At 42.0% G+C, this 19,611-nt stretch overlaps 1 protein-coding gene across 10 annotated transcripts in view; it reads right to left on the bottom strand.

The window, feature by feature from the left end:
• Positions 1–19,611, bottom strand: part of TACC2 (transforming acidic coiled-coil containing protein 2) — a 151,296-nt gene that overhangs the window by 73,573 nt on the left and 58,112 nt on the right. For 8 of the 10 annotated variants that reach the window (XM_009277926.1, XM_009277924.1, XM_009277930.1 and 5 more), the window contains 3 exons: positions 13,779–13,904; positions 10,871–11,020; positions 6,490–6,621 (listed from right to left, as the gene is read on the bottom strand). In XM_009277926.1, coding sequence (XP_009276201.1) covers positions 6,490–6,621; positions 10,871–11,020; positions 13,779–13,904 — 408 coding nt within the window. The remainder of the gene's footprint in view (positions 1–6,489; positions 6,622–10,870; positions 11,021–13,778; positions 13,905–19,611) is intronic. The other 2 variants (XM_009277931.1, XM_009277934.1) reach the window with 2 other exon arrangements.

The raw sequence follows: 19,611 nt of genomic DNA, 5'->3' as shown, positions 1-19,611 counted from the left end.
AGTTGTTTCTTTTTTTTTTTTTTTTTTAATGGGCTTAGAGTGGGGTACTGATTCATGACTAGAGTGTAAATGAAGTCTGAGCAGTAAAATAATTAGAGTGTGTTAAATCAGTGGGGTATTTTTCAATATTCTCTTCAAGAAAAATAAAAGCAATTCATTTAACAGCCTCTGTACAATACCTGGCATAACACAGCCCTATCTGTGTTACCGTGATATAAAATAATACACCACAAAATAACATGAGGAGATACTAGGTGTAAAGCTTCAGAGATTTAACTTACTCTTATAGGTTAAATACTTTGCTAAACACAAAGCCTGCTCCACCACTTATCTAGATTAACACCGCACGAATGCTTTATTTGCACTGATACATTGTTAGTTCATGAAAAAAACCCCAGTCACAAAATTTTAAGTCTGAGCACACTGACAGAGTATTTCCATCTGACAAGTCAAAGAAAAATGGAGTGACCAGTGGTGATGCACCCAGGATGGACACTGCAACTCACAGGAAACAAACACCAGAATGGGTTTCTAAAATAAAATAAAAATAAAATAAAAATAAAACAAATAAATAACTGTGCCCCCCATCCCCATTGATCACTGTTTAGTTGCTAAGGTCACTGCTTAATCTAAATTGCAAGTGAGATTAATGGCATTAAGAGTTATGAATAACCAAGATGCCTGCTTAGTTATTGAAATTTCCTGCATGGGAAACCCACTGCAAAGATAACAAAAGGGGCCTCTGCACAGTGCTATTCAGGATGCCGGGGGGCTACAGTCTTTCAGAGGTCGGCAGTGAATTACGATCACTAACGTGAGAACAAAACACACCAGACGATTCCGTGTACAAAAGCGTTTTATGAAATTAAGAAGCCATACAAACAGGGAGATTAGGTTTCTGAGGGCTGAGCACATCTTCAAGTGTGGAAGCCTCCACGGTGGCCGTGCAGAGATTTCACCGAAGGAACAAGGGGGTCTGTCTATCATGCAGATCTACAGAGGAGACCCAAGTTAAAGCTCCAGGGCAGCCAAACCCCTGTGGAAAACTCTTCATCCCACATAATTTTGTGCAGCCTTTGGCCTCTCATTTGCTCCTTTGCTTTCTCCTCCTGCTGAGGCACAGACACTTCAACTTTGGATTTCATTTGTATCGTGCTACTACTGTATGAACCAGGCCTGAATTCAATGGATCACAAACAAAACTTTAAACCCCTTTTTTCCAAATTTCTGGCCCACAGACTGGGACCACAAGCATAACCACACCAAAGGAAGGAGTTTGTTTTACTGCTGAATATGCCTCTGCAGACTACGTCCATGAGCCAAACGCCCAAAGCTCTGTTGACATTTCCGTGCACCGGAGCTGCAGAATCGCCATCACAGACCATGGGACCTTTTCTTGCTTCCGTGCTTCTTTCTAAGACTTTAAACATCCCAAGGTATAAGATCCCTAAGACAGCTGGAGCCAGGCTTGTTAGGAAAGGAGCTGCGTAACGCCGAGAGGGGACTGACATTTTTAAGGGCTTTCATGCACCTGCCCTCAGCTGACAAGATCAGTGTGAATAACACTCTCCGGGGGCACTTTGTTGCAGGAGATTTCAGGAGGCAGAATCCAAAGGTCTCTTGCCCTCAGGGCCTACGTGAAGGATTAGATTATGAAAATGCAGGATGAAGAAATCAGACAAGAACAGTATTCCCGCCTGGTGCAAGTCTTTGCTGTGACTGCCAAGGATGCGTGGTCAAATGACAACTGGGTAACTTCTTAAAGAAGTTAGCTTACAGCTTCAATTTGATTTCAAAAGAGTTAACAGAAAATTGGTTTGAAGTATTTTTGGTATTTTTCAGGGGTATTTTTTGCTTTTGTTTTTAAAAGATTTAGCATTAGGGGTAGAGAGCCCCAAAGGCACAGGCCATATTTAAGCATAACATTGATTATTGAGAAATACAAAATACATCTGACTCAACAGTTTTAACCCATGCATTACCTGCTCTAGGACAAGAGGTGATCCCCTGCAAGTCCTCCACCCTCCTGGCAATGCCAGACTCCTCTAGTGCCCTCGGAGCTGTCACCGTGCATGCCACAGTGCCAGGGAACCGCAACCCAAGCCAGGTGTATAATCTCTGCCTTGAATCTGTACTGCCAGTTTTGTAGGGTTGATGCAAGATGATTAATGCCATTCTAAAATTCCTTGTGGATGGATTAATTAGTGTAATGACATATTCATTTTCATGCTGCTGAACCTGTTCTAGCAGCAAGGAAATTACCATATATCGCCTGAGGGAACCTGTAAAATACACAGTAATAACAAGCAAACAGAGGGCTACCATCGCCCTTTTGCCCACTGCCACATACAGAGAGAAGCTTTACAACACACACAAATAATTGCTCTCTTTAAGCATAAACATGCAGGCAGAATGCACCCCAGAGAGCCCAAATTCTGAACAAAGATATTGTTAGAAAACTGGTGAAATTTCCTGCTTCTGTCAAGCATCCATTAATGCTTTGCCTTTTAAAAATGCAGTTACTGGAAGCTATTTGTTGAATTGCTGCTGTTTTATGGAAGCTGTCCTCTGCCAGTACACAACATGGGTGTTCTCTCTTCACTCAGAGAAGCCTGCAGGATCCAGTCCCTTGTCTGGGGACCCCACCATACCAGTCCCACAATCAGCTACAAGAAAATGCACTTAGTCCACAACATTTTTGGCTTGAAACACAGCAGACATCCCAGGATTTGATGCTATTAGTCAGTAATAGGCTGAAGAGATCTACACCGAGCAACACAGAGCATCCTCCTGCCTGGGGCTGAGCAGTTCTGAACACATCATTCAGGAGACACAATCTCTTTTAAAAACGTGGAATGGAGGAAATGAATGAAGAGCAGGACTGTGGCTCATTCCTGTCCATTTGTTAGAGACTGGCTGATTACGTGGAAGGTATCTATTTTTTATGTTGTGCTTCAGAAGATGGTGAATGCTTTTTGGGATGTCGGCCACAAAGCCTCAAGAAAAATCCTTGGAGTTTAGTTTCCAAGACCTAAGCAACTTCATTTCAATGCCTTCATTCTGTTGCTATTATAAAAAAACATCACTTCACTTGTGCACCAAACAGTCCAGACACACATTAGAGGTATACTACCATCCAGTTCATATAATACATGTAAAAACACCCCCTCCTAAAAAAAAACCCCAAAACCCTCAAAACCCCACACTGTGGAAACAAGAAGGCCTTGAGATTGCATTTGCATCCCTCACTTGTATTTCCCATCTCTTCCTTGCTCAGTGCACGTGTAAACCTAGTGGAATGACTCATCCCTTTCAAAAGGGTTAAATCCACTCAAGGAAAAAACCCTTGTGCTTTTGAATCCCATTTAATCCCTCCTTGGTTTTCATTACATCATTAAAAGCAACTCAGTCTAGGATTATCAGTATTGGTCATAAATGAAGGCAATACATTAATTTTTACTTACTTAGTTATACACCAAGCCTCTCCAAAGGTGGGCAAAAGGAGAAAACTTGTTTTCAACATGTGATCAAGCAAATAAAACCCAGAAGTCATAAAGCTTATCCTGTTTTTCTGTGTGACACCAATAATTCAGCTTTGCTTCCTCCCAGGGAAGTTTTATGAAACCACCTTTTGGAAAACAACGATGCAGAAAGCAGAGCTTTCTGTAAAGACTGTTGTGACTTTTTGCATTCAGATAGAAAGATTTGTTGCTGTGCTTCCAATTGGTTCCAGGCTCATTTCAGGAAAACTGTGTAAGACAGAGATGTGTATTTAATTTCAGAGATTCACAGATCAGCAGAAGTTCCCTATCCATCCAGAGTCTCTCAAAATGATATGAGTACAGCCTGTTTTAGCTTTTGAAAGAAAACTGACCCCGTATCTGACAACAAGGAGGACCCACCTCTCCAATCACACCAGCCACATTTAACATCACAGGTGTAGCTTTCAAAGCAGGTAGTGAGGCTACAGGTGAGGACATGCACAAAGACAGCATTTGCTTTTTGCTCTACAGAATGGATTATATCCGTGTCTCTTCCTCATAGGACAATCAGAAGGATGGATCAGCTCTTCAGGGCCTTTCCAGCTCTATCCGTAGGGCTTCCATAAAGGACAAGTTACACTCACTAGCAATATTTCAGCACTTCTCCCAAATTATGAACTGTCTGTGACACAGTTCATAATGTGACCATCATAATCACAGAGGAGGCTGAAATGCCTCAAGGATCTATTTTGCAGAAAATTGTGCAGTGGCACAGCATTTGCAGAAGTTTAGCACCTTGCCGTCCAGGCAGTTGCCATAAATGTGACAAAGTGAAACACAACCCAGTTTTCCATGGCTGATCTGACTTGATACACATGAATCACATAAAAATGCAAGATAGTCCAAGAAGGGTTTACATAAGCAGCTGATTATAACAGCAAAGAGTTATTTGGACACTAATATATTTGCTTTTCAAAAGGATGCAAGAATTATCTTTTGTCCCACAGATATCTCTAATTCTCACCTCTGTATGCATCTTAATTTTCATTAAGATCTGTGAAAGTCTCTGTTCATGTTACAAAAAGAGCAAACACGCAAGTTCAGCTTTAGAGAAAGAAGGCTGTGGATGATAATACTGCTGTTCTCAAGGCGTAACAAGGATGCTTGCTGGTGTACATTTTGGTTACTGACATCCTAGGCTGGATTTTGATTCTGCATTAAGCAGTTCTACTCATAGTACTTAATTAGACCATTGTTTACCCCATCCAAGAGATTCTTACGCACGCACAGATATTTACATTATTAAACACACTACTTCATTATCAAAACCAAACAGAAACTTCAGGGGCACAAGCCAATCTAAATATGTGAGCACAGCAGCTCTGCTTGTCTGCAGAGTTCTAAAATTATTTCTCCTCTCTTTGATGCTGAATTCTGGTGAAAAGGAAAAAAAAAAATCACCATGTGTTTTGGTGGTTTCAATTTGGATTTGTAAACGATAGTCATCTGTGACTACACTAAAGCACTCACAGAATGTGAAATTCAGTCCCGGGTATCCATTAAGTTCAAACAATTTTGGATGATTCTCTGGAAAGAGACATCATCTTGGAGTGAATGTTTTCTAACTTACAACCTCACCTGACCATTTCTCTCCATTTTTAGAGAATTACCATGGTATCTACCCTTCATTCAGAAAATTCTCTCCAGATTACAGAACTTGCATACTGGTGCAAAACAGACCTTCGAGCACTTCTGTTCCCCACCAACTATCAACAGGTTAAAAAGTGCAGGTCCAGTACAGTCTCATGGAGGAACATTACATGGAAGACTTGGCCTAACTGTGCTACAGCAAGCATATACACTAGAGGTGAGGACACTGTTTTCTGGTCAAAATAATCAGAGCTTTAGAACAAATAGTTAACCAACATGTTTCCTAGATATTATACTGTGGATGTTTTTTTTAATAGCATTTGCTGATAGGTATTCATTCACTGTTCCACAGCAGAACATGTCTATTGTGTACATTTTCATTCGTGATTCAGAGTATTCTGCTGACTGTGGCATCTTTTGACATTTCTGAACAAAGCTTTAGTGGAATAGCTGTATTTCCCGTGGTGTCTCCTGTCCTGTATTGTACTTGTCACAAACTGCCGGCCTGTATTTGTGGGGTGGAGAACGCTATTCTCTAGGGAGTGCCCGTTTAATATTCTCAGCTGTGCTGTGACCTTTTCCATTAATAGATGTCACAATAAGGGCATGCCTTTATTGCTGAGCCACAACAGCATACTGGTTAATCACCCACAAGACAGGCGTCATCTGAAGCTCTGACAGGAATATCCAAGCACATGTCTCATCTTGACTATATTTGAGATGGGAGGACTCAGTTTGGGGGTTTTCCAATCAAAAATTCCCTAGGCCATCTATCAAACACTATGGCATCAATCAATGCAAATCTGAAGGAGAGAAACATTTAACTTTGAAATCAAGATAATTCAACATTTCTTCAGCAAGAGCAAAACCAAGCTGAACTTCTTCCCTCAGTATTGGCAACTACAATACAAATCAGTAGTGTGGGGTGGGGAAGACGCTGGCAGCATCTGAAGGGGAATGAGTGGAACAGTCCTCTTGAATATGACCTGATCTTGCACGGTTTCACAAAAAAACCCCAAACAACAAAACAAAACAAAACAAACTTGAACTTCAAGAAGAGAAAATATTTGGAAAAAACCCTAAAAAATTATTGATTTAAAAACAGTAGGAAAGATCAACATAATAATAACCAGCGTAGTCCAAGCTCCCTCTTCTGGTCTTTTGCAGTATATATACTGGAGTAAGCAGGTCTTGATAGTCTACCATTTGGTTTCAAAATCTAGCAACAAAGTGTTCATATAACTTAGACAAAACACTTTTTAAAGTTATTCAGCCTCTTTCACACTACTTATGTTTTCTTAAGCAAAGGATGTACAGACATGGAAATTGTAATATATGAAATAACATTGCACAATACCTCTTTTTTTCCCTTGTGAAACCTTCAGTTTCTTGAGCAGGCAGTTCTACACCATCACCAGGGGCCGCAGCCAAAGGTACATCCCCAGAATCGAGGTTATCAACTTCTTTGCAGCTATCAGACTTGGAAGTGCTGCAAAACAATTATTAAAAATAAGCTGACAAATTTCAGAAGAGCCCATGAAGCTTTAGTGAAGTCTGCTTAAAAGATGAACTTTGGCTGGATCTAAACTAAGGAGCTCTAAGGAGCACATCGTCCCCTCCCCAATACTGTCTCCCTCACACCTCCCACAAATTACTCTTTCCTACAAACCCTATTTCATTTAATTTCTCAGATGACCACATAACCAGTAATATTGCAAAGTTTTGACAGCTCTTATAAACCATAACATTAACTGCCAGAGAAATTTAACTGTGTAGGAAATTAGTAAAATAAATAAATCACTAATGACTACTTTGCAGTTCTCACGCAGCCCTTTCTCCTCAGCATACGATACAAACATTCAATTAAGTGACTTGAGTGACTTGTCTTTTAGAAAAAACTAAAACCCAGGACTAAAAAATTCTCTCACTTTAAAAGCTCTCCCTATACTGTAAAGCTAAAAGCACAATGATCCCTGAACTCATGACATGAATGTTAAGATTACAGGACTGTAATACTGCTGTATTTGTTAATTCCTACAAGTCCCTCTGCTCAGCAAAGCCCCACAAGACCCAAGCTCAGAAGCATGACAGCCACATAATGATTTCCAGAGCACGTAAATACAGATTGGAAAGACCAAGCTTCTTCACAGCAAGGGAAGGCACTGTGGGGTGCTTTGGGGAGGCGTGCCCTCTCCTGGCACGTGCCTGCAGAAAAGGAGCTCTTGCCCACAGACACCAACCAGAGTACAGGAGGAAACAGCCATCTGCCCAAATCCCTGGCACGCAGGGGAGGGTAGTCTTGCCATTCCCTTTCCTCAAGGCAGACCAGAGCAGAATGCACCGTTACAGCCCCATTAACTTTCTGTTTTCTTAAGCAAAACCCAAATTAGAAAAAAGCCTCGACAGCAACACAAATAAAACACTTCTCTCGGGAGCCTTCTAATGCTCTTTAAGAAGCTAAATCACCTGTGTATCCCCACAAGAAGCTCAATTGCATTCTCTCTCACTTTAAGGAGACTGGTAACCATACTACTCCCCCAGCTCTTGGCCACACTTATTAAACCAATGACAGAAAAGGAACTAAATAACCAATGACTTCATGTCTCAAAAGCAGGAGCAGGGTAGGGTCTTGTCATGCCACGTTGTTCTTTCCAGGGCACCTCTGACATACCAGAGGGACACAGATGTTCTGGGGTAGCAGCCACACACAACAGCCTCCCCTCCTGCCAGCTCCTGCTTCCAGAGATCCAGACACAAATGTTTACAGAAACGTTGGTGGAACCAGGCCTTGGCTGAGAAGCTTCTTTTAGGTTTCCTGAACTAAATATAAACAGTTATCTTAGCCATTCCTTTTAAAATTTCCTCTCCCCTCTCCCCCAGTAATTGTACTGTAATTGTAGAAGATAGATTAAGTTGTGTTACTGAATAAGAGTTGGTAAAGTTCAGGGACAGATTGTTACTTCCTTTAGAAACATGTATACAAACAGAGGACAAACATAAATCACATCCCTAACTTTAGTTACAATATGTATGAGCATGAGAACAGTTATTCCCCAAAGTGTTTATCCACTAACTTACTAAAATTATGAAAGCTCTTTCTGAGAGTGGTTTACTTTAATTAGCTCATATCCATGAAGTTGCTTTGTGCCATATGGGATAGCTACTCAGTTATTTCTTCTAAGAAATTATCTCTGCTTTACGCAATCCTTCCTCTTCCTTCCTTCCTTCCTTCCTTCCCCCAGTTTGTCCAAACTCGTCTGACACTAACATAGACTTCCTAAATTTTCAGTCACATCAAGTTTAAATAAATAAATAAATAAAAATTTAAAAGCAAACTGTTTCCTTTTTCATGGAAAGGACTTTTCCCTTTGCTAAAAATGTCTTTGTCCTAATATAGTAATAGCATCAAATATATACAAAAGCGACGTGACTATATAGGGTCACACGGAAATTAGAGAAAGTAAGATTTTAAAGCAAAAAGTAAACTGCTAAAAATAAGTGAATGCTGAACATCTGTTTGGAGAGTAAACAAAGAATTGCAAAACCCAAACAATTCACAAGAGGGCCCAGCCAAACAAGAATACCAAGCGCACATAAAATTACGGACCTTATGTTACGCACACATAAAACCGTCCCAGTTAATTGCTTACAGTAGCACCTGTTCCCCTCTCAGCCACACCCTTCGCACAGGCCCCACTGCCCATCTGCAGCCCTTCAGCTTCCCCCTTTAAGTCTTTCCACATAAAATGAAACAATTTTCAGAGATATACTTTGACTAATGTCATTTCTAATGCTCTCTGCAAAGCAAAACTAGCTATCAAAATACAGGCATTTTTAGAAGAGCTCTGCTCCCTGGCCTTCACAAAGCACAGGGCTTAATTTTATGAGCGATAGTATCGGTATGTGTTAAAATACACAAATAATTTCCCCTCATCTTTCCAAGCTTCATCTAAACCATCAAATACTGGATTCCCATAAAGACCATGCCTGCCAACTGTCAGCTGCCTTACTTGTGCAAGTAAGCTTGTGAAGGAACATGGCAGAAATGCAGTTGGTACTTGCATTTTCTCTGACATCTTGCACCGACACAAGTACTAGGAGGAATCCACCTGTGTGCCGTGGGAAGGCGGACTGCAGGACAGGGTGCACGGGCAGCCTGAACCCCTTTTCCCCACTGCTGTCACTCTGACAACGGGTCCACAGTACCAAGGAGTGTTGAGCAAGGCCATGAAAAGTAGGTTGCAAGACTGATCACTCCAGGTCTGGGGCTAATATTGCCACATAATAATTTTAGCACTGTTCAGCACAGTTTGCAGGTAGAATTGCAACAGCGTAGTGCTACTGGTTTTTGCCCATCACTAGATGGGCACTACCTGCAGATGGGTGCTGCCCACTGGTGGCATAATAAGCTCACAAAGGACAAGGCAGAAGCAGAGCAGCTCAGAAATGGTACAAACTGCACAAATTGAGGCAGGGTGGCACAACACAGCAACCCTGTCCAAAACACAGACTCTGTCCACTCTAAACTCTCCAGCCTAAGTCTGCATCAACTCAGGTACGTATCAACTCATGGTGCTTGTATCAGCTCAGACATGAAGTGGCTACATTAAAACCTCTGCCTCTCCACAGCTCTTACTAAAACAAGACTTGCCATTAAACTTATTTTCCAACAAGTAATATTCTAATGGTTGTAGCAAGGATACTACCAAAAGGGCCAAGTCTTTGCAGTGCACAATAAACTATACATGGGCCAGCCTTCATCCTGTAGAGTTGAGCTGATTCGAAAACAAACGTTTTTCAAGCTCCATCTCTGTTAAAGTAATTCTCAAAAGTCATTTTCTGACCATCTGCATATACAGATAACCCTGGGTGTTCCTGCCTGCTTGTACTGCTAACACTGAGGAGCACACCCTGAGAGCATCACAGTTCCCCAGGCTGTGAACTATGCGACCGGGACAGGTCCATCTGCAGATAAAGCAACACAGCTTTTGGTGCATCCGACATCACCTATCACAAATTCCCCTATGACAGCTTAATGTGCCCTCCACGTAACAGGAGCTGGGAGAGAGGCTGATGCAGGGGAACACAACGTTGTCCAACACCAACTCAGGTTTAGAACAGCTTTCATTCCCTAGTATTCACAACAGAGCTGCGACAGCTCTGTCTGGTCTGGACTAAACGCCATGCTGCAGCTCCACAACCTCAGCTGGCGATTAAATGCAAGAGCAGAAGCTTTCCTTAGCATGTGGAAGGGATCAGATTGGGTTGCCCTGCCTGTTACCTATTGCCTGACCCTAAACACAACTCATGCAGCCAGTGCTTTCCAAGCTACCATTTTTTCCTGGGCACTTGCAGGTTTTTTTGCCCGCAAGACAGGCAGCAAGTTGCAGGGAACAGACAGACACTGCTTAGAAATGTGTAACACCTCTAACCATGGAGCCCAGCTAAGCTGTGGTCTCGTACAGCCAGGACACTTATCTGCCATCTCTGCCTTTCCAATCCAAACATTTCTCATATAAAACAGAAATCCTGTTGCAGAGCTCTGCACCTGCAGCATAAAGAGAAAGATGCGTCTAGCCAAAATTTCTCCTAGTGCAATGTGTACTGGCAAATCAGAGTGAACTTGGCCTTTCAGTTTCATTGCTAAACAAAAATGCTTGGCAGAACAGCCAGTGAACTTTTTACCTAATTCTTTTCAGGGCACTCCTCTGTAAATACAGTAAATAAAATCTACTTACTGCACAGATGATACCATGTTGTCCCTGATCAATATGTAATCAGCAGGGGAGGAGAGAGGCAGACGGTCATCCTCAAGAAGCAAAACAAAGATACAGTTTCTTGACCGGACAGATGGAGAGACAACCTGATCTCTTATTATGCACTGCCATCTGGAAGACATTTAGCACAAACTGACCCCTGCCTTATATGCACCATTATTTTTCCCTGTCAAAGTGCACACCATCTGCATTATATGACACCCCTGATGGGGAAATACATGGAAACAAAATGAACTTATTAGTAAATAACTAAGTATATTCAGGGAAAAACACTTCATAATTGTACTTTAATGCAGACAGACTGGAATAGCATCATGCCATCTAGTAGCCCTGGTAACATTTCAAAAGTATAGTGCAGAGGTATAACCAGTAGGCATCGACACAAAGACATCACATGTGTGTGCATTAGAGAATTTTTTTGCAGTCATACTGAAAAGCAGTGGTGCGGTATTTCTACATAAAATGCCAAAAAAGCAGTGGCTTTAATATGATCATCTTACTTATATAGGCAAAAGTCTGCTCCACGTCACAGGTGAAGAGAAGATGAGGGATAAGGCAATGACATGAAACAACAAACATCACTGAAACTCTTCCCTTGGATAAGAAAAGCCCAGTCCTGCTATTACTTATCCTCATTGTGAGCATAATCCCATGCATTTTAAGAGTAATACTTTCATTTGCTACCAACATTATGTTGTTATCAGGTTAGGTCTGACCAAACCGCAGGGAAGTCAGCAGTGTTCCTTACTGCTGGAAGAGAGTTGCACCATGCCTGTTTCAGACAGGAGCTAAAGCAGGGGTCCAGCTGTGCTGATATTAACCCCTCTTCTGCCAATCAGCTGCATCTGCGGGCGAGCACATGTGGGAGCTACTGCGTTTCTACTGCTGGGACACCAGGGAACACCTCTGCAAGGCTCACAGAGAAGCTGGCAAGCAACAACAGCCTGGACAGAAGACAGGTGCAAAGAGAACAGGTAGGCTTTTTTTTCTAAAGCTGACCAAGGATGCAAACTAAAGGAGTAAGAAAAACAAACAATACTGACAAGAGTTAACTTGTGCAGCTTTTTAAAAAAATAGACAAAAAAATTAAAACCAACAAACATAAGAGAACTACCTGCAGCCAGATTCACTCCAGCTGACCAGTGTATTTCTCTCTCACCTCCCTCCATTTCAGGAGCTGAAAAACTACCTACTTCCACACTGAATACCCCTGGTTTGCAACTTTTTAGCACTAAACCCTTGCAAAAATCCCTGCACCTTCATCAAGGTCAGGATATGGAAACAAGAGCCAGATCCTGTGGCTGCTGCACAGTCTGTGTGCCCTCACCCCTACTAGGCTCAGCCACCCCGTATGGGCTAACTACAGCTCAGCACCAGCACTCGCAGCCTATGCAACTGGGATGAAGCAAGGAACCCTGAGACTAACTTTTGGACATTAACAGTAAAAACATTTTAAAGACAGAAGTTATGAAGCAGATCAAAAGAAAAGGTATAATATAATTAACTCGACATTGCAGATCCAGATGAGAATGTGAACAGTGTGAATTCATGAGGTTTACAAGAAGCAGTACATTAAAACACTCTAAGACTGCTCTTCCTAAATGTTTCCTAAGGTGACATTTAATCATAGACAGTTTGTGTGCCTTTTTCCCTACAAACAGCAAACTATCACCCCAAGGGCAAGAGTCTTCTATTTCAGACTGTAGTCCAGAGACCATATATAAATCTTCCTGGCACTTTTGGTGTTAGTCTTTTTTCATTCCTCCGCATTCAGAAAGTAGATCATAGCTCCACCTCAATTACTGCTCACTCTTTTCTAACTGCCTTGCTACTATGGCCAACACTCCATTAGCAAGAAAAAACAGAATCCACAAAAACCCATCAGTAACCCAATTTCATTTGTTAAAAACAAAGAAACACAACTCTTTGAGTAAAAACTTACAAGAACTGGAAGAAATCCACATCATTAGCTTCCCACTGTAAGCTTCTCTAGATCATCTTACCCCGATTGTAGGAAAAAGTTTGTTTCTCACAGATTCACTCAGCCAGCATTAGCAACTAACTAGCTTGGGGACTGATGGAAGACCAGTACCGGCTAAACAGCAAAGTCACACAGCCTTTAAGGTGGATTGAGCAAACCACACAAGCTCCTTTCCGCCTTTGATAGCATATTATTGCTACTTCAGCTAACCAATTTAATGCTAGCTTAAATATATTGTGTATGTTTACACTCCACTGAATTCACAATGATTGAAGGGTAAATACACCCTACAAGGCTTCCTCTAGTGTTGACAGTTAAGACAAACTCATACACCCAAAGATCTTGACAACCCAGCTGCCACCAGCACAAATAAAGCAACAGTTTCCCTTCTCAGTGCAAGTAAAAGCAGACAAAAAGCCCAGTATCCAACAGAGATGAGATACTTGAATGCTTTATAATCAGCATTATACTGTTAAGGAACTTCTCAAAGTTAAAGAAAATGACCAAAGGATCAGTTACCTTGTACTAATCCAAAAAAAAGTATAAGCACCTAAAAAAATATAAGGCATATATTGCACCTTCACAAGGCATGACCTTCCCATGTGCTAAAGTGATTCAATCTCAGGGAAAGGTAAACGGCATCTTCCTTTGAAGGTTTTGATAGAGGGAGATTTAAATTCTGGTAAAGATTTCCACTGACAGATGCTCCACTGACTACAGACAGACTCGGCAAACCCATCAGCAACTGGCCATATCAGACATATATCCATCCAAGAAGAGTGATAGCAATTTCTAAGCTAGCGCTGACCTCCGTGGTCCTCCACCCACCCCAGTAAGCAGTTTGCAGCTGTTTCCCACCGCTCCAGCTGCAACAGCTCTGTACAATACCTTGCTGCAGTCAGCTCAGCAGCATCCACGGGATCAACATTTCCATACACCGTAGAAACAGCTAAGGGTTGCTCAGAAGGATCAAGGGGAGAAGCCAACTGTATAACATCAACTGGCCCAGAAGGGCTGCGGAGAGAAGAAAAGACATGGAAAAAGGCAGCCTCAGAGGTCTGAGTTATTGCAGAACTACTGTCACTTGCCTGTCTGAACCCCCAGACTTTAGCATGCATATGCTAACTTCTGTGTTAGGGAACGCAGCGGAAGTTGGCATTTTTAATATAAGTTGCTTTTGTGCACAGCCCTACTGTTCCCACCAGGCTGAAGTCACTGGATTTTTGTCTGTGTTACAACTGCAGGAGCAATGAGATAGTACAATCCAACAGCAATCATGTTTTGATTCTGATTTTAAAAAGCAAATGAGAAAACAAGCTACTGCTTGAACAAGAGAAATGGCAAGACTTCCTTGTTCAGAAACCACGTAACATACAGGGAGCTCGGGTCCGGCTTTCACCGGCCACGGAGCTGCGCGGGGACTCATCAGTGGGAGCACAGAGTCAGAGAAAGGTCTCCCAGATGTTGCAGGGAGCACACGCAGGGAGACACCCAGCCTTGTTCCACACCCGGGGAAAGCAGGGTGCAGCTGAGTACCAGCACTACGTGGCTAAAAGAAAACAATTTGGATACACATCCTTGAATCAATAAGGAAAGGCGCCTTGCTGAAGAAGGGTTTTTTGTTTGTTTTTAACAGACACCAAACCATGGGAACCCCCTGAAAACAATGTTTTTGTCGCCTACTTCAACCTGACTTTCCCATGTGGCCACCCAGAGACCGGGGCCCTGGAAGTGTCAGTTTTCCCTAAAACTCACCAAAATCCTCAGGTTTTTGTAAAACATAAAACGTGACCTTTAATTTGGGTTCCAGTTTCATATTGCAGGTTCACCCAAGTGGCTCAGTTTTGAGGTGCCGCTTTCCTGAACACCCTTCCATCCATGTTGTTTCCAGTACTACCAAGTGAATAAAACCCTGTGCACAGACGGATGGTACTGTACACAGGTGGATTTGCGCACAAGTGTATAAACTTAAAACTGTCACTCAGCATTTGGAATTTCAGCTTAAAAATAAAAATCCCTAAATTATGGAATTCAGCTTTAACACTAGACGATTACTTCCTTACCTAACCGCAAATCCAGCGGTTCAGTACGATTCTCTACTGTAGTTTAATTTTGGTTCAAAGAACATAACAAGGAGTTAAACTGCACTATAATAATGTCAGTGTTATTCCAGTAACGACTGAAGGCTACCATCTGAATATACTCACATTTCACATCTTTTATCTAAAGGATTCTGTAAAGTAACATGTTCATATGGGAAAAATGATTTGTCAAGCTTGTTTTCTGATTTTTTAATTTTATTTTTAATTAATTACACCTGTGATCCTTTGTAAGCCAGTGTTTCTGCTTTTCTTTTCCAGTGGTTTCACAGCACCATTCTGTACTTGGTCCAGTTTGTTTGTCCATGGCATCCCTGACAAGCCAAGTGGCATCCTCCCCTCACTTACACCAACACTAACAAGAGCAAGGTTAAGCCATAATGCAGTTCTCAGATGACGGCCTAGAATATTTGATTTTTTTTAAACTCACAATATTACTTTTATCTAATTACAATACTAAGCAATTAACTGACCACATGTTCTCTGGCTTAAGCACACCTGAGGGCTCAGCCTGTTGTAGGAAGCTTTCAGCTAAGATGTTTACAAGTTCTAAAGTCCTCTAGCTCATTAGTATAAAAGGACCGGTTTTCACTCATCGCTAAGAGTTGCATATACTTAGAGCACAAACGGGGGTGCCCCCTCTGCTTTGCCTTAAAATGAGTTTAGAAAGTAGACCTTGACAACAGGACATTGCAACTTCTTTCTTATACACATAAGGAGTGAAACGCAGATGGGCAGATCTTGTTCTGGCTACTGACAGAGCACTAAGGGTCTTTCCTGTGAAGGTATAGAAAGTACAGCACAAGCCAAAACTGCAACTGAAGCTGTTGTACTGGTGTGCCCCAATCTGGTGAGAAGCGAAGTGTTTGCCTGCAACCACTCAGATCTGCTGCACGACCAACTCCTGGACAGTGATTTTCATACAGTCTACTGTTACTGTAAGATTTCGGTATCACTACGGACAATGTAACTTGTAACTCAGTCTTGGGGAGGTGATGGCGAAGCTGCTCATTGCCAAGCCACCCTGCTCTCTGCGGCACAAACAATGAAGCTATCCAAAGCTGCTCAAACTAGTTCCACAACTGACATTCCTGGGCACCACAACCTTCGCCTCGCAGGCGCCCGCCACCAGGTCCCTGCTGTGAATCCTCTCCAGCAACTGGCCTTTTAGGCCAATTTGTTTCAAGAATCGAGCTCTGTAAAAAGGCCATGAGCTTTTTCCATTCCATTGCCCAAGCTCTGGGTCAAGTCTGGAAGAGGATCTACTTAAAATGACTTCCAAATTCTACTTATGACAAGCGTGACTGAAATACTTTTCAAAGGAAAATACCTCACAGTTTAACAAGCAGTTGCTTACTAACAGCTGCAGCGAGCACACTAAATTCAGCCCAAAGACCAAGGGGTTCAGTCTGTTATTAGTGTGTCACAAGTGAAAGACATTGCCCATCAAGTGTCCTTAGGCTCTTGAGTTTCATAATTTCACTTTTAAGGCCTCTACTTATCTTTGAAAAGAGATTTTCCAAGTCACTGTTAGAAGGCAGGTATGCAAATAGCAAGTTTCAGACAAAGATTGACCCATAGGAGTCATTAAATATCAATGAACGAATGAGAAATAACTGCATAAACCTATGTAATTTCTTCTGTTTAAACATAGGAGGTCTGACCTCAGTCTATGTAAGAAGCTTCTGAACCAAGGCAGGAAATGTATTTAAAAGATGTAAAAAAGCATAGCTTTACACACGTGGACAGAGAGGCAAGCAGGGTCAGCTCCTCGGTGCCAACCCCAAACACAGCGAGGGCTAGGTATTCTGGTGGTTCCATTTGTTGCTCTCCTGCTGACATCAGTGAGATGCAAACCTTAAAACCCTAATTTCATACTAAAGTTTTAAAATGTTTTGACACTGGTGCTGGAGACAGAAGGCAGCTACGGGTCTTGGCATTTTCTCCCTGTCCACATTTTTCCAATCAGGAGAGCTGGATGTGGCTCCCTTTGAACAGTCAACAACAGCTCCAAGTTTACTCCAAGGGAAACCAATAAGCATTTCAAGCCCTGCTATCTCCTAGTCCCAAACATTTGGTTGCTTTTAATGAGATAAGGGTAAGATTTATAGATCCTGCTCTTGCTCCAGAAATCTCTGGAAAACGGCACCAACAACCGCAAGGCAGGACTGAGCTCTCGGCACTCTCATCACCTGCTATTTCATTTTCTTCAAGAAATGAGATGTTGCTCACTGGGTACAGCAAGGCTGATTGATAGACAAAATCCTCTAGATTTCATATTTGGCTTTGTAATAACTTGGACCAAAGAGCCAATTTTTTGAGCCTCAGTTTACACATGTGTAAGAAAAAATAATAATTAATCACAGAAAAATATTGAGAGGATTTGCTATTTCTGATAAGTTTTTATACTGCAATTCTTTGCAAGGGAAAGAGATCTAGCAGCATCTACATCACTTCAAATTCATTCATTCAAACACATTGTACCTCGCAAAATTTCATCCATTTTATTAAGTAATTCCTTCATAATATTCATTTTTACCTTCTCATACTTCATTTTGTAGCTTATCTCATACATTAGCCACATTCATTGAAATCAACTTCATGTGTAGAAAATCCAGCAATAACCTGCTATAGTAACTCTATGCACCTTCAGTATTTCTGTTCTTTAAAAGTATTTTCATGACTATTGGGACTCTGTCATTATAATTTAGCAGAGTAGGAGGTAAGAAGCTATTTCTCAGATTAGAAATCAACATTACTGGTATCAGGGAACAGCTCATGACTGCTGCATAAGCTACCAGCACAGGATTAAAAACAAACAAGACCCTCTTTTTTGTTTTCCCCGTACTACTTCTTGTGAGGTAATTTAAGATCAATTTAAATATTAATAGAATTTTAGGAAAAATATGAGATGCTAAGATTGACATGAAAAGTCTGGCTTTATTTCCCAATGAACTAAGGGGACATCCATACAACCAAATGATGTCCCCGCAGGGCAAGTCCATATGCCAGCAATAGCTTTAAAAGCTCAGACACAGCAATGACTGGGGGTCACCGGTTACTTTGCTGGTCGCTATGCATACATACAACCAAGGCTTTACTTTTACCAGCTAAACACACACCCACAGTCAAAAGTTCAAGTTTCGGGAAATACGCTGCCTTTTGTAAATCCAACAAAGACTTACTTATGCATTTAAATATGTGATTTTGGAAAAACCTCTCAAATTCCTTCTGTACTCTGAAGGAGAAACTATGCCTTAAGTGCCTCGCATCAGCACTTTGTATTTACACTGCAGGACCTTCTGCATGCCTCAGCCAGGCTGAGTCCTGCTGAGGTGGGAGCTGTACAAACACAGTAATGAAGGTATCCAAGAGATGAACTGGCATGTGTTAATTAAACAAGTAAAATCACTCTCATTCAGGGAACAGGAGTTTGATGCACAGTACTGTGCACAGCAGCATTTCTGTACTTATGGAAAAAAGACATTACCATCAAGATACCAGAACTGGCTCCTGGGGGAATTATTGCAGTGTCTCAGATACACATCCTCTTCCTCTGAGCTGGACTCAAGCAATCAGCAGAACAGGTCTGGACGCTGGGTGACCGTGCTCAGAATGCCCAGGGAGAGCCAGCCCAGCCCACCGCGGCTTGGGCAGCACCTGAGTCACACCTCTCCCCGAGGACGGGAACTGCCATCATCCTGGCTGAGCAACAGGAACCAGCTGCATCTCCCAAAGGCTGCGGGGTGCCTGCAGTCCATGGGGGAACACACAACTGCCCGGCTCCAGACACAAGACTGTGCTTCCAGCAACAAAGTAGTCCCTTCTCCTGCTGCAAGTTTCCATACTGATAAAGTAAGAAAGGAAAACAAACGCAGAAACTGCATTCTGGAGAAATGAAAGCATCTTTTAAAAGACTTCTTGAAGGCAATACCCCACCTATTAAAAGCAACCCCAGAAACCCAGCTGCACAGCAGCTGGCAATCCCTGCAGGTAACTCCACATTACCCAGCCGAGCGGGATGATAGTGCTATTGCTGTCAGGCAATCCGCGCATGTGACGATGGAGAGTAGTTCTCAGAAGCGATACTTTTCTGGCAGTGCTTGTGGAAATCCTGACAAGATAGAGAAGTTATCTTGGCAGGGGATGATGTTTAGTCACGCATTACCTGAGGGCCTGGACTTCCTCTCTCACCCAACCCTTCTTGCTTAGAAGTCCCTTAATTTTTGTAACACGTGTATCCGGATTGATCATCGATGTGATTAGTCGTAACCGTAAAATAGAAAAAAATATTTTTTTTTTGCCTGAGTATTCTACATTACTGTGGTCACATTAAAACCTAAAAGTTATGGTGGGTTATTACATTAGACAAACAAATACAATTATTTTAGATTAAAAGACTTCAGGGGACTGAAACACACATTACAGTATTACTTCCTTCGCAAGCTAAAACAGGGACAACAGAAAGCCACATAAAAGTGTTAGAAGTATAAATCACGCCTGCACAGGATGAATAAGCATATTTGCTGTAATAACTGTCAACCATTACAAAAAGCCCGTAACGTCACCACCGTGCAGCTTTTAGAGCCTCTGAAGGGCTCTCGGTCACGTCCTGATGTCAT

The sequence above is a fragment of the Aptenodytes forsteri genome, unplaced genomic scaffold, assembly GCF_000699145.1.
Source record: "Aptenodytes forsteri isolate BGI_AS27 unplaced genomic scaffold, ASM69914v1 Scaffold15, whole genome shotgun sequence".
NCBI classification, from domain to species: Eukaryota; Metazoa; Chordata; class Aves; order Sphenisciformes; family Spheniscidae; genus Aptenodytes; species Aptenodytes forsteri.
The sequence above is the reverse complement of the archived record's forward strand: the minus strand, read 5'-3'. Positions and strand labels throughout refer to the sequence as shown.